This window comes from Sphaerodactylus townsendi, linkage group LG02, assembly GCF_021028975.2.
Source record: "Sphaerodactylus townsendi isolate TG3544 linkage group LG02, MPM_Stown_v2.3, whole genome shotgun sequence".
Taxonomy (NCBI): Eukaryota; Metazoa; Chordata; class Lepidosauria; order Squamata; family Sphaerodactylidae; genus Sphaerodactylus; species Sphaerodactylus townsendi.
Window position 1 is genome coordinate 139,952,776 of NC_059426.1, and position 15,248 is coordinate 139,968,023.

The window sequence follows — 15,248 nt, forward strand, 5'->3', positions numbered from 1 at the left end:
TAAACCTTCACTGGGTATTTTATGATCTAGAAGCATAATCAGTCCAGCTTTAGTCCAGGTACAACGAGCAAAGACATAACACATTTTTCATTAAAAACCAGTTCATGTCCCCTGGGGGAGATGCCTTAGAGATGAAATGAGGATCAGAGATTTCTCCTGCATTTTAAATAGACTATTTTCACCAGAATCTTTTTTTGGTTCATTATTGCCTAAAGTGGCCTTAACTTTATTATGATGCATGCTTAAAATTAAGGATACACCGTAACTCTCAGTTTTTGTGTGCTTCCCTCATTTTACCTACATGTGATAAAAATGTACCATATCAAAATGTTAATATATGAATAAATTTGTGTAACAGAGAAGATTTCTGTTTAATTAAAGGGTGTCCAGAGACATGACCTTGCTCCAGATTTAAAAAAAAGAAGAAATTTAGCTAATTAAGATTTGGATAAATGATGAGAACATATATAATACCAGTGTGGCCTGCCTACTGCCACAGTAAAAAAACAAAACTAAAATATAATAGGTATTTCTCTCCTCCTTCAATGCTTCTTTAGACAACTAAAATACTAGGTTGTCTGAATTAAAGCCTACCAGCCACTGTGTTCTCAAATTATGTAATAAATCCATATAGATTGTAATGATAGCTTGAATCGTCTGTTTAGACTAACCTGAATTACAACTAGAGATAAACAGAATATTTACTCATCCCTTATGAGCTGCTGCTGATATGTAAATTTATTCTTCGACTTTGCACAAATATACTTTTGAGCTACTGCTTAAACACTTCAAGGTCCTTAGCCAAACAGTTTTAATGATGCCTCCAATAATATGAAAGTGTGACATTTGGTTGAATACCTTGTGCAGTTGTGATACTACAGGAAAGTGTAAACAACCCCCACCCCACATAGACACACATCAAATCATTGTGCAACACCTAGATAATTTATAATTTTACTGTTTATATCCATCTTGACATTTTTTTTATCTGCTAAAGGCAGGTTTCATTTGGATTCTTAATCTGAGATTTATTTGGTGGATCTGGAAGTCATAGCTGGAGTTCCCACAGGAAATGGTCCATCTACCAACGGATTAAATGGCAGTCCTGCAGTTATTAAGGGAGCTCTCCGTTTAACACACATGCATACTCATTCAGTCAGCACTATGGAGAAAAATTAAAGTAGTAACCCAGGTTTAGGAACAATGTAGCTAAAAAGTCCCATATTTGCTAAATGACAAAGAGTTATATAGCAGCATTTTCATTTTATTATTCGTGCCTGAATTTCTTGTTTGCTTTGTTGAGTCTGCTGACGAATACTAATAAATGCCTGCAACAATCCAGACGGGAGATGCCTGGCAACAAAGCTATGCGGTGGACCTCCCTGATCTTCTCCAGTTCACAACCTGACCTTTTGAAAAATTGCCTGGGCTAAGCTGCAGAATTTGGGTGTAATGGTTATTGTTAACTCCAGCTTTAGGATTTATTAATTTGTGTGATCAAGACTTACCTATACTTCAAAGTTTCAAAAGACCAAACACAATCATCCATCCATTAGAACGAACATTGTGTTTCATTGAAATCCCCTCTTGCTATCTGTCTGGCAATTCTGTGGGTTTGTGTGTGTGTGTGTGTATTTGTGTGTGTAACCTCAGAAATGTCTTTAGAGCACAGGCAAAAATATACATCCAAGTCAAACTGATTTATATTTCAAAATCTAAGGCTTGAAAATAATAGCACGTGCAGAATTTTAAACTAATACCTAAGGAATTCAGTGATATTTACACAGTGGGTGCTTAATGATCACAGCTGACATTGAGTACCAAATTATGATTAACTATCTATGAGAAGTGGTTATCTAATGCTGTATCTGCCAAAATGAAAGAAAACAAACAATTTTTCTGGAAAGGGGGAAAAATATTAAACTACTGAATTCTTTAGGGGATTTTTCTGTAGTGCCTTTCTACAGTTTTCCCAGAGGCTCTTCATTTGCATTATTGTGCATAGGTAGCAAAATATACGCATGAATGATATTAGCAACAAGGAAAGTTCCCTGCCCTCAAGAGTATACAAATCAAAATTTTAACAGGGAAGAGAAGCAAGTAGATGAAGTTACAAATAATTGGCCTTGCTGGTGATGAAGGTTCAGATTAAATATTATAAAAGGCAGAAGTATCGGTACCTAAAATAGGGCACTATGGTTAATCTAGTTTGGAGATCAGATTTCTTAAAAGACTATATTCAAAACACTTATCTTGGATTAACCATTAGAAAACATCCTCTTGTCAAATCACGTGCCACAGGTGGGTGGAAAACACTGAGTGTGCACCTGGGCACACTCCTGCCCAGCCATGCTTCTGAATAGGATTGCATAGAGGGGCATTTAAAAGTATCAGTTCTGTTATGTATTCTTCTGTGATATCAGTGGACAGTAGATTTGTGTGTACCTTTCATTGTGAATTATGAAAATTGGGTATTTTTTAATTATTGTAATTAATATGAATGGAAAAAATCCTGATTTTAATGCCATATAACAAAAAATGTTTTTAGGGGGGGGGGGGTGGTATCATTTTTTCATCATTGCAATCTTGCCTCCCTCTGACTCCACGTTGCACTTTCATGAGTACCTTTTATTACCTCCAGAAGAAGTATGCCTTTATTCTCTCTGTCTGATATTTGAAAATGTGAATGTCCCACAGTGTGCTACAATTCCCAAGAGATTTGTCCAGTTTAGATGGAAAACCATGAAGGTACTTACCTACAAGGCAGGGAGGGGGAGCTTCCATTGAAATTAGTGTGAAATAGTAATTTAATAAAACTGTGAAAATGAAACAATAACAAAACTATATAAAACAATCCAGTAACCAAAAAGTCATTTTAACATGAATAGTAAAAATGAAAAGAAATGAAAAATAAAAACCCCATGCACAAGTCTAGTGGATAAATACAGAGATCCCAAATCGTAATTCATTTGAATTACTGGACTCAGAGTATAGGAAAACACATGATGGACGTTTCAGAAAAACAGATCATCTACTTCCATAACTGAGTTACAATTCCATGAGATGCCTATATAACATGTTTGTTTGGAAATTTGAATTGATTCAAGTAGTTCTTTGCATGGTTTGTCAAAAGTGGTCTGAAATTACAGATTTCTCCAGAACTGTTCCAACTTTCGAGAGGAGCAATTCTGCGAAATGGTATCTAACACTGAATTATACCTACATAAAACATCTCCTTGTGGTCTGCAAAGCTTACTAAAAAAAACTGGTGAATTTACACAGGGCCATATTTTATGTACTCACAGTGTGGGCCAATCAATTAATTTTGTATGATTGGAATATCAGAATCTCTAAGAATCATGTTCAAATTCTTTAATGAAGAATAGGAACCCTCTTGGTCCATTTTACATTATTTTCTTTTACCTTCTAGTAGACACAATACTTACATTGATAGTCTTCTTCTACAGATTTCTTCCAGTTTTTAGTAAATGCCACACACCTAAGTGTTTGGTCTTCAAGAGGTACAGAGAATATTACTTTCCTCCTTTATCTGAGTGTCAAACCATTCAGGGTGATACATGGACAAAACATGGTCTGGTGCATGGACAATTCATTAGTGAAGGAAGGAGGGAGGAATAGTCTATATTTTATCATAGGTTGTATGGTTTTGTAGAGTTTGGCTTAATAAGGATGAATCCAGGCAAACATGGACTATTCATGACAAATGACTATTTGAGATTCAACCGAATATATGACTCACTTCCAGTTACATTCTGTTTATTATAAGGTTAGAGCAATGTAGCTTGAGGGGAAATTTTCTGTCATAATACTAGCAGAGCATTAGTAGCAACTGGGGGGGGGGGGTTGTCATTGTTATTCCTCCCTGAGGAAAAGGAGAGCACAGCAATTTCAAGTAGATTTTTGAGGAATTAACTTCATCTGAGTATTCTTGGATTACCATTTCACTGTCTACTTTACATGCAGAGAACTGCCCTGACATTATTTAATGTGTATTTTAAAGGCTGTTCTTAAACGAACACTTGTGAAAGATAGTCTCCTTGTGTATCTGTTTAGGGGAAAACGTTGAGTTGCGTGTATATAATATAAAAACTGTACATCATTTATAAAAACTGTATATCAAAGATAAACATACAGCCTCATAACTTGCTTAGGGACAATTTAAATTGTTCAGGTAACGTTTAGAAATCTGCAAGATTTGAGTTAAGGAGCACCTGAAAGGCCAAGCAGATTTCCAGAGTATAAGCTTTTACATCAAAGCTCCCCTTGTCATATATAAATCTGCAGTAAGTGAAATAAGCCAGCTGTGTTATTCCAAAACAATATATCTGAACTGTTCTTCCAAAACTCTAGTTATCACCTGTGGGGCATCATTCCTAATGATGCAGGGATTATGGGTAGAGAGGGGCAGTAGGTATCCCACTCCCCCAGTGGGACCTGAAATTTCCCAGAATTAAAGCTCCTCTCCAGACTACAGAGATCAGTTCCCCTAGAGAAAATGACTGTTTTGGAGGGTGGACTCCATGGCATTATACCCCACTGAGGTCCTTGTCCTCCTCAGACTCCACCCGAACTTTCCAGGAGTTTCCCAAACTGGAGCTGGCAACCCTACCCCATTCCATGACCCCTGCTGTCCAGGGGTGAACTTGCAACCCGAAGGGAGAGTCAAAATATGTGCTGTATTCATCCTGAAAGGCCACTTTGCCCAGCTTACATGTTATAATGTGATTTGTGGTAGGATAATGTTATGAACAAATCCTGGTGGATAAAAAAAAATTGTCCAACAAATTACTATCTTGCTACTCATGTATATTTTCAGACTGTCAAGAAAAGGTATCCCCTAAGAGCCAAATCGATTCAGTGGGACTTTTGTAGAAGAAGGTCCTGGTGAATAAAACCTTAAGGTAGTTAGATATCTGTCTGTGTTTCCTGATCAATTATAGGGTCTCATGAGATCACTTATCTTAATATGCATAATTCCACATTGTATGTATTTAGGTATGAGAATGAGATTGAGATAATATGTAATTAACTCTTCATTCCATTGTGGAAAGAAATCAGTTTAATAGCCATTCTTTCTCCCCACAGAATGCAGGAAATTTTACTTCTCTATGACTGACGTTTGGGCTAGTGCAATTTTTACGGCACAACTTCAGTCCCTAAGATTCTGCAGGAGAAACCATGGCAGTTAGGCCGGCATTAAAACCAGTATCTATTTGAAAGGTAGATAGCCTTGATTGCAGTGACAAAGCCACCAGGGTGAAGGAGTGCGCCACGCAACGGGCATACGAATTTAGGTCACGTGGGGGGTGCAAAATTCCCCCCAGTCCCTTCCCCTGCACCCCCGTGGCGCCCCCCACTTACTTTAGGAAACCAAGCAGGCTAGAGAACAGGCCTGGGAAATGTAGTTCCCACCAAAACAGGAAGGCCTGTTCTCCAGCCTGCTCAGTTTCCTAAAGTAAGTGGGGGGTGCTGCGGGGGGCAGTGGGTGTGATTTTCCCCCTTATGGTGCCCCCCCGCAGCACCCCCACACACACTTACTTTAGGAAACTGAGCAGGCTAGAGAACAGGCCTTCCTGTTCTGGTGGGAACTACATTTCCCAGGATACAGGCCTCCAGCCTGCTCGGTTTCCTAAAGTAAGTGGGAGGGGGGGAAGCCGCGGGGTGTGTGTGTGAAAAAGCCAGAGTGTGCACCGGGCGCATTCTGGCCCAGCTACGCCTCTGCTTGATTGTACTTAACTTTATGATGTCTTAAGTTCATTTGTGTTCTTTAATGAAACAGTAAATTGTTTCTCTTTTCTAAATAGGATGCTTTGATCTGGGGCAGAATTCCAAGGAAACAGAAAGTGGATTATTACCCAGTTACCTGTATTTTCAGAGTCCTTCAATGAAATCTCAGCAAAGCAGAGAACTGGCTAACAGTGAACCAACAGAACTGTTAGGTCAGATGACAGCAAGCTTAAGTACCATGCAAACTACTGACCAAACTTTGCATCTAAAGAATATTACTGTATCTTCATCGTCAAGGTAAGCAAACTGTTGATTCTAGATCTTTAAAAATATTCAGTTTGTTTCACTATCATAAGCAAGGTTTGCCAAGAGAAGCTAATGGAAATCTCTGACAATTTTTAATGAGTTAATGCGGTTTACAATAGAGTATAAGTATTTGTACAATTGTTTTAGGCTAGGGATCTGCAAACTGCAGATCTCAGGTCAATTGTCGTTCTTTAAGAAAGAAAATTAAAACTTCGTGTTAAGATTTGTTGGAGGGCTCCTGGAATAACTACTATGTGAAGGGAAGGGCATGAAAAGTATTTTATGAGTTTAAAGGACTTTGTAAAGATGCTTTACAAAAAGGTAAATGATAGAGGTGAACAGTTGCCAGTAATCCAAGTATGAACCATTCACATATTTACTCCAGTACCCTAAAACAATCACTTAAAGAACTCTTGTATATATGTATTACTTACTATGAAACCTTGATGTGCCATCTCTTAATAAAGGACTTCCAACAACCAGTGTTTGGGCTGTAGAAACTTTATGGATTATTCATCAACATGTTAATTATCAGCAATGTTGAATTTATATTTTCAGTTATACAAACGAGCTCTCTTATACTGGATGTTTTTGACCTCTTGCTGATGTACTTTGGTTCTTAGATTATGAAAGGTTGCTGACCCTTGTCATAGTCTCTTTTGGTGTTACAAAGGCCGTTACTGCATGGCAGCAGAAGCAGCTGTCCACCGGCATAATTAATGCCAGTGGAGCCACAGGACCGTTTGCATGGTCTCATGCAGGTGGCCCCGAAGCTGCTGTGAACTGCACAGGCCACTCTGTTGAGCCGCCTCCGGTCTGTGTGTTTTGTTTACCTTGCCTTCTCTCCAAGGCTTCAGAGGGAGGAAGTGACATGCCCATACTGCCCTCTGACCCATGTGGGTCGGAGGGCAACATTGGCGTGTCCCTTCTCCCTCCAGAGCCTCAGAGGGAAGACAAGGTAAACAAAACATGCAAACAGGCAGCGCCTGAAAACTGCGCCCTCATGCCAGTGCCCTTTGCGCAGCGCCAGCAGGAAGACACCGCTTTCCAAAAAACTCGCTCATGACAGCAGTGTTTTCCCACCGATTTGAGGGGGAGAACACGGCACTGCTGTGCTGCATCAGCGGCAGCTGTGCAAACATTGTCCCAGGGAAGGGAGGGGGAGGGGCAGTGGTGGGATTCAGCGGGTTCGCACCACTTCGGCAGAACCGGTTGTTAAAATGGTGCTTGTAAACAACCAGTTGTTAAATTATTTGAATCCCACCACCGGAACCGGTTGTTAAATTATATGAATCCCACCACTGGGGAGGGGTGCCATGCAAGGGAGGGGAGGGAGAGGTGTTTTTACCATCCCTAGTGCACTGGTTTTGGGCTATGCAGAAACAGCCATAGAGATGTTTAAAATAAGGTGATGACAATGGATAATAATAAACAATCAAGTATGGAGAGTGTTCAGACTGGATGACATAAGGCAATATGGCAAAGGAAATTGTCTATACAATAAGTGTTACTAAGGCTTTAATGGCTGGCTGTTGTGGGTTTTCCAGATAGCCTAGAAAACTGTTGTGGGTTTTCCACATAGTCTAGAAAACCTACAACAGTGAGTTTACTAGAGAAGATTATCTATAAAACAAGTTCCAAAAAGGGTATAGAATGAATAGCTCTTGGTTAGAAACACAGGAAAAAATAATTCTTTGGTAAGTAGAAGAATGAGAGAGTTCTGTTATCTATCAATAATAGTCCTGGAGATAAAGAATACTAAATTTTAAGCTGTGCATTACAAATTATAACATTTGACATATTTATATTTCTGAACATGTTAATGAAGGTGATCATTTTAGAGAATTAAATCTGCTTCCATCTCTTTTCTATCTTCTGAAAATTCTGATACACCACTCTACAGTAATAATTGTCACAAGTGGGAACCCACAAGGACTTGCAAGAGGCATCTCATTTCCCCCTCCTCCACAATTTATTCATCTTTCCTGAAAGTCTCCATAGCTTCTTTCCTTTCCCGTTTCCTTCACCCCTTCTGACCCAACATTTAACATACATTTATCTGCCCCTTAATCTTCAGCAGCCTCTACCTAGGAAATCTATTGCCCAGTTGTGTGGTGCCAGCCACTGAGCCAGGCCCAGTAGCATATTAGGGAACTCTGAAGGACTTGCCAGGAGGTACCTCACTGCCCCCTGTTTTTCCCTTCCTGCATTATTTCCTCTTTCCCTACTCCTGTTAACCCCCATATCCATGGCTCATTCTCTCCTCAACCATTCACCAATCTTCCTTCTATCTGCCTCCTATCTTCAGCTTTATTTATTATTCATTTAGTTCTTTATTTGCACCTTTCTCCGCAGAGGCAACTATTACTCTCTTTCTTTTGATCTTCACAACAACACTGTGAGATTGGTTTGGGGTAAAAGTATACGATGGGCCCCAAATCAACCAGTGACCTTCCACAGCAAGATGGGGATTTGAACCTGAGTCTAGCAGGCCCCGCTATGAAGCTTTAATTGCTTCACCATACTGGCTTTTATAGGATGGCTGTTGTTGAAGAGTAGCAAGCCACCAAGCCTAGTTGAGTCATGCAAGTAAGGTGATATCAAGTCACCTAAACCCTGTCTTACAAAGTGTGGTCAGTATTAGTTCAACAGAAGAGTATGTTTCCACAGTTGAAAAATAATCCCAAAGGACTAAGAGCAGGCGAGCAAATGGTGAGTTGTGGGGCAGGAAGATGGGCCCGGCTTGGAAGTGGCTTGGGAAGGCTGTTGCTGGGCCCAGCAGGGCAGCAAGTGGATGGGCGCTACTGCCCTGCCATGCCCAGCTTGTTCTTTGGGACAAGGGTAGGTTGGAGGGGAAGGAAGTGGTAGCAGATGAAATCATAGTTCCACTTATATCTTTTTGTGAGACAGAGCATAGTGGTTGCTGTCAGGCCTGGCTCCAATGGTCTTCCCACAAAGGCTAAAACAGCCCTACAGAGGACCCTGCCTCTCTGCCTTTTACTTACAGAAACCAAACCTGGAATGCTGTGATTGCCTAGCAATGGCCACTGAGGGAATTCATTTGTTAAAGCTATAGGTGCTTCTTTTATCACTTGGGTTTTTTAAATATCCCCAATTTTTTTTTAGATTTTTCTACAACCCTGGTGGTTGTTCAGGGTTCAGAAAGATTGGTCTTGCCTGTTCACAGCTCCAGTCACCAGATTTAAGTATCCTCCTATTTGACTGACTTTGCTACTAGAATATTGTATGATTATAATTTATGAACGATGTTGTCATTGTGGTTATAATGTAAGCCGCTCTCAGCCCAACTTGTCCAGGAAGGGTGGTTTGTAAATATAAAAAAACTAAATAAAAATAAATATACAAGTGGGGACGCACAAGAGGGTGTATCCCATTTTCCTCCTTTGTTCATTTCCTTCATCCACTTTCTCTAACAGTTTTTCTCTCTGGGGTGTTGTGTGGTTTCCGGGCTGTATGGCCATGTTCTAGTAGTTCTAGTAACATGGCCATACAGCCCAGAAACCACACAACACTCCAGTGATTGTGGCCAATTTTTCTCTCTTTCTTCCCCTCCCTTTATTTGACATGTACTCCATCTCTTTTGTCCAGCCTTTCTTTGTCAATCTACCCCTCCCCTTTTTCTCAAGCTGACCTGTTCCCCCACTTTCTCCTATACCCTTCTCTGTCAACCTACCCTTCTCAACTTTTTGCCCCCACTCCATCAACCTGCCCCCTTATGTCTTAATGTCAGTTTTAGGTTTCCTTAAGATGAATGACTTTACCTCAATTTAAAATATTGTCCATGCATATCTAAATTATATTGTAGGCCTGGTAAAGGGAACCAGTATTTCAAGAGACAGTATACTTTTGTCACACCTTTTTACTACCTTACATCATGTTTCTGCATCACTATTAGCACCCAATCTTCAAATGGTATGATCTGAAAATCATCCAAAAAGTTTTTATTAAGCTCATTTTAATGATCATTTTAATAATCTGGGTTCAGGTGTTTTCCTTGTTTGGTTTAGCTGAGTTTGGCATCTGTTGCTCAAAGCAATGTTGAGAGAAATTCACAGACAGGGCATTGGAACAGTGTGCTCTAACCTTCTGTCTACTCTGAATTGCTTAATCCTGGCTCTCTGCTTTGTCTACGGTAGCCCTTAATCCAAGCATCATTTTGATCCCTAGATTTCTCTTCAGGCTAATTCCAGCTTTGCAGTACCGTCTTTTTCTCTCCTACAAATAGACTTCACGTCCTATTAATTTCCATGTTGGTTGGATGTTTATAACAAATTGCTTCCCCACCACCACCCAAAAATAGCTACCGGCACACATTTAAGAAGTATTAGTTTTCAGATTTATACAGCAAGTTACAAGAGAATATATTTATTTTATGCATTTATATACCACCTTTCTGGCATGGCATTGAATGTAATTTTCAACTGGAAATAACTGCCATATAATAGAGTTCTAAGAAGAAAGGGGAAGAGGAAGGCAAATCTGGATGCTCATTATTAGATAACTTACATAACTGTTCCATAATGACTATGTGGCAGTTATTCCCAGGCACACTGTTTCATTTCGGATGCAGCAAAATGGAATGGAATCATTGCTTCAGCTGGACCAATACTTGCCTCCAACTAGCAAGTGTACTGGGAGCTTCATCTCAAATACAAAGCATGTACTCTATTGCTGAGATGAGTGAATATAGCAAATGTCTGGTTGGATGAAAGTGTCTTTGTAGAACTGACCCATGATGTCTTGTTCCTCATTATAGTTCTATTGAAAAGCAAGGAGAAGTTGCATCTGAGTTTGTGAATCCCTTTCATGTCACAGAAGACCTAAATAAGAAACAGGAGGTTGCATTCCTCTTAAAGGAGTTGGACATTCTAAAAGCAAACAATAAAAAGGTACAATAGAAATATTCAACTTTACTCACTGGTTTTGGTTAACCAGATAGAGCTATTATTTTATTAATGATTTGTTAATTTGTAGGGGCTTTTAGTTTGCATTGACCTTTCATTACTGGCATCACTGGTTATTTATACAAAGATATGAAGGCATATAAATTTTTGTCTTACTTGGAGAACCTTCGAATATTTGGCTTTCTCCACCACAGAACAAAGTATTCCAGACCTTCTTTGTTGAAGAATGTTCCGCCTGGGTCCTAGTGCCTACCTAGCCTTGCGTCCTCGCTCCCTCGCTCCCTCCCTCCCTTCCCCCAACCCCACCCCCTCATCCATTTGAAAGTTTGAATACAAATCCAATAAATAAAATAATGCCCCAAATAATGGTTTTGACAAAGGCAATGTGCAAAAATGAATGATAATTCTCATTCTTGTTGGCAACTGTATTCTAGTGCAGAAGCATACAGTTTTCTCAGCCCCTTCACCTCAACTGACAGAACTATCATCTTTCTGTGGAACAGAGTATAACTCATTTGATTATTGTTATATTCTATAATATATTGAGCTACTCAACTAGTTAGTAAATTCTTTTTTTCCTTCCCTCTTTGAGGGGTGCGCACTCTTTTAAATAAACTGTGAAGTATTGATCTTTTTAATGATATAGTCTTAGATGTAGCTGCCCACATACTGTAAATGTGAATTAAATATGGATTATAAATAAACATATTAATACTTGATGATCATATTGATGTTCCTTGTCTTGATTTTGTAAATTGCAGTCAGGATACCTCTGCCCAAAATATTTAGATATTCCCAAGAATTTGTTCATGCTCGCTGAAAATTTGTCTTAGGCTCATTCCGCACATGCAGAATAATGCACTTTCAAACTGCTTTCAGTGCTCTTTGAAGCTGTGCAGAATAGCAAAATGCACTTGCAAACAGTTGTGAAAGTGGTTTGAAAACGCATTATTTTGCGTGTGCGGAAGGGGCCTTAGCTTCTCAAAAAGCAGTCTTTCATATATCATCAAAAACTGCCTTTGAAACCTTGCAGTTTCAGAAAAAAAATTGCTACTTGGCATTACAGGGTAGTTGATTGAAAAGTACAAATAACTTCCCAGTCCCCCAAGAGTCCCATTTCATGGGATTTATTGCACATGAAGTAGCCTTATAGGAACCACTGGTCTGTCAAGATCATTGCTGTCTACTCTAACCGGCAGCAGTTCTCCAGGGAGTTAGGTGGAGGTCTTTCACATCACCTACTAACTGATCCTTTTCAAGTGGAGGTTGTTAAACCAGCTCAGGGAACTACACTTCCCATCAGTTCTCTGTCAGCATGGCCAATTGGCCATGCTGGTAGGGGCTGATGGGAATTGTAGTTCCTGAACATCTGGAGAGCCGCAGGTTCCCTACCCCTGTGCTAAGTGTTTAATCTGGGATCTGCCCTGAATGAACCCCCTGCCCTAAATCTTTGGGTTGTGGCCTGTGTGTTTGTCATCCTTGTCTATACATCGTCATTCCTCAGGCTTTATCTTTTTAATCTAAAATTTTGAAATTAAACTTGGCCATACAGAACCATTTGAGTTTTTAGGGAAAATGAAAACAAATTCTAGTGATCATAGCTAAGTATTTGATTTGTTAGCAGGAGAGAGGTATACAAAAATACAAATTATCTCCTATGAGCCTCATTCCCCTTCTGCCTCTATCTGTCGCAGAGGTTTTCCTCTGCTGTGGCTCACTACCTCTGCCCCTAGCACTTCTGCATGCATACAGGAACCTCAGTCTTATCCACAGGGATGTGCTAGTGGCACAGGAAATGAGTGTCACGTTGGAGGAAAGACTCTGCAGCAGCTGGAGAGATGCTTGAGAGGAACAAGGTCATAGGATCCAAATGTAAATGTATATTGTTGTTGTACGTTAATATAATGCCCATGCATTTCACATGTAGATGGCAACTTACTGTCTGTTTCTTCAATTCAGCTTCAAGAGAAGCTGTCTGAAAAGGATAAGGAGCTGAAGACTATAAAGCTGGACTTAGAACTGCATGGCAGAGCTGCAGAAGCCAAGATTGCAGAGAGAGCTGCAGGTATAGTAGATGATCCTTTAACAGATGGCCATATGGTTTGTACTGTTGGTTTGGTTGCTATATGACGTGGCCTTAATGAACATTAGATATATTTGCTGAAGGAGGGACAGTTTGACTTTTTTATGCAAGGCTGTTTAAAGTTGCTTAGAAAATGGGTGGCTTTAACATCCTGGTACTGGTATTAGTGAGAGCTTTACCTGTATTCATTCTGAGTGGGCATTAAATGCATTGTTAACACCATGTCAATCCAATCACAAAAAGGTTGTTTGTTTTATTGGAAGGTTCTGAACAAACAAGGGAAATAATGATTATCACTGCCACTACCTTTCAGCCAGCAGTTCAAATACCTTCTTATTGTTTTAGCTTTCTTCAGAGCAATGCTACCCCCTCTTTCCAAAGACCTTTGCATGGAGATGCTTACATGTTCACTTCAGTTCTGAAGGTCGGGGAGGAGAAAGAGCAAAAATTGGAAGTTTGGTTGTTGAATTGGATGTGTGATGGGGATCAGAATTCTAAATAATTGCCATGTGGAAAACTTGTTAAATTTGAAACAGACTAATACTTTGGAAGGTTGTTGTGAATTGTGTAGGTCCAGCATGCTAGAGATCTGTAATGCTGATAGCAAGGCAAGGTTTCCTTTTTAATTATTTCAAAGAAATATGAGAAGACATTACATCTTCCCATTGTAAAAGTTTGGGAGGGAATTATGTTGTGTTATATAGTAGAGTGCAAGATCAGACCCTTTTCCATATGCACTGCTTACTAGGCTTGGCTATTTGGGAAGCCCAAATAGCCCGAATGGATTCGGGCCGAATTCTGTCAGCCCAAATCAAGCTGGATCTGAACCCATGTGAATGCCTGAACCCAAATCACGATTTGGGCATTCAGATGGGTTTGGGAGGGTTTAAAAGGCTTCTGTCCCTTTCAACAGTGCTTAACTTTCCCCCCAGAATTTGGCATGGATTGAGGGGGATTTAAAGAGCTCCCTTTAAACCTTCCTTTAAAGTGAGCTCTTTAAATCCCCCCCTCAAACCACGCCAAACTCCAGGGAAAAAGTTAAACACTTTTGAAAGGGACGGGAGCCCTTTAAACCTTCCTGATTCTCCTGAATCCATTTGAATTCCCATTGCCCGAATTGCAATTCAGGCATTTAGATGGTTTCAGGCTCTCTTTAAATCCAACCCCGTTCATTGTGGATTGAGGGGGGAGGTGGATTTAAAGGGAGCCCAGACAGATCCCTGATCTCTAATCTCTGCTGAAAGTGGGATCATCCCTAATCTCTTTAATCTCTGATGACAGGGGGAAAGAAAGAATTGACTTCTCTCCTCCCCCCACTTTAAGCAGAGATTAAAGGAGAGATTCCTACTGTCCTTTAATCTCTGCTGAATGTGTGCATGGGAGAAGATGCATCACTTCTCTCCTCCCCCCCCCCCTTCCAGCAGAGATTAAAGGAGGTTCTCTGGCAGATTCCCTGCTCTCCTTTATTCTCTGCTGAAAGTGCGGGAGAAGTGACTTCTCCCCCACTCCCACTTTCAGGAGAGATTGAAGGAGAGCCAGATTCTGCCAGAGAATCTCCTTTGATGTCTGTTTGAAAGGGGGAAGGAGAGAAGTGACTTCTCTTCTCTTCTTTTTCCCTGGAGTTCGGTATGGATTTGGTGTGGAATTTATAGGGGAGCAGCAGTGGCATAGTGGTTAAGAGCAGGTGTACTCTAATCTGGAGGAACCGGGTTTGATTCCCCACTCTGCTGCTTGAGCTGTGCAGGCTTATCTGGGGAATTCAGATTAGTCTGTGCACTCCAACACATGCCAGCTGGGTGACCTTGGGCTAGTCACAGTTCTTCTGAGCTCTCTCAGCTCCACCTACCTCACAGGGTATTTGTTGTGTGCGGGGAGGGGAAAGGAGTTTGTAAGCCCCTTTGAGTCTCCTTACAGGAGAGAAAGGGGGGATATAAATCCAACTCTTCTTCTTCTCCCCCCCTTTTCAGCAGAGATTAAAGAAGAACAGGGATCTTAAAGATCTCTGCTGAAGATCTAAAGATCTCGGTTGAAAGGGGGAAAGAGAAGTGACTTCTCTTCTCCCCCCCTTTCAGCAGAAATTAAAGGAAAGCAGGGAATCTGTCAGAGAGTCTCCTTTAATCTCTACTGAAAGGGGGGATTTCTCTTCTCCCCCGCACAGTGATTAAAGGAGAGCAGGGATCTTAAAG

At 40.4% G+C, this 15,248-nt stretch overlaps 1 protein-coding gene across 4 annotated transcripts in view; it reads left to right on the forward strand.

Moving 5' to 3' along the window:
* The window catches only part of MIPOL1 (mirror-image polydactyly 1), a 254,510-nt gene that overhangs the window by 57,323 nt on the left and 181,939 nt on the right, over nucleotides 1-15,248 (forward strand). For all 4 annotated transcript variants that reach the window (XM_048485912.1, XM_048485911.1, XM_048485909.1 and 1 more), the window contains 3 exons: nucleotides 5,826-6,045; nucleotides 10,832-10,964; nucleotides 12,939-13,044. In XM_048485912.1, coding sequence (XP_048341869.1) covers nucleotides 5,906-6,045; nucleotides 10,832-10,964; nucleotides 12,939-13,044 — 379 coding nt within the window. In that variant the 5' untranslated portion in view covers nucleotides 5,826-5,905. The remainder of the gene's footprint in view (nucleotides 1-5,825; nucleotides 6,046-10,831; nucleotides 10,965-12,938; nucleotides 13,045-15,248) is intronic.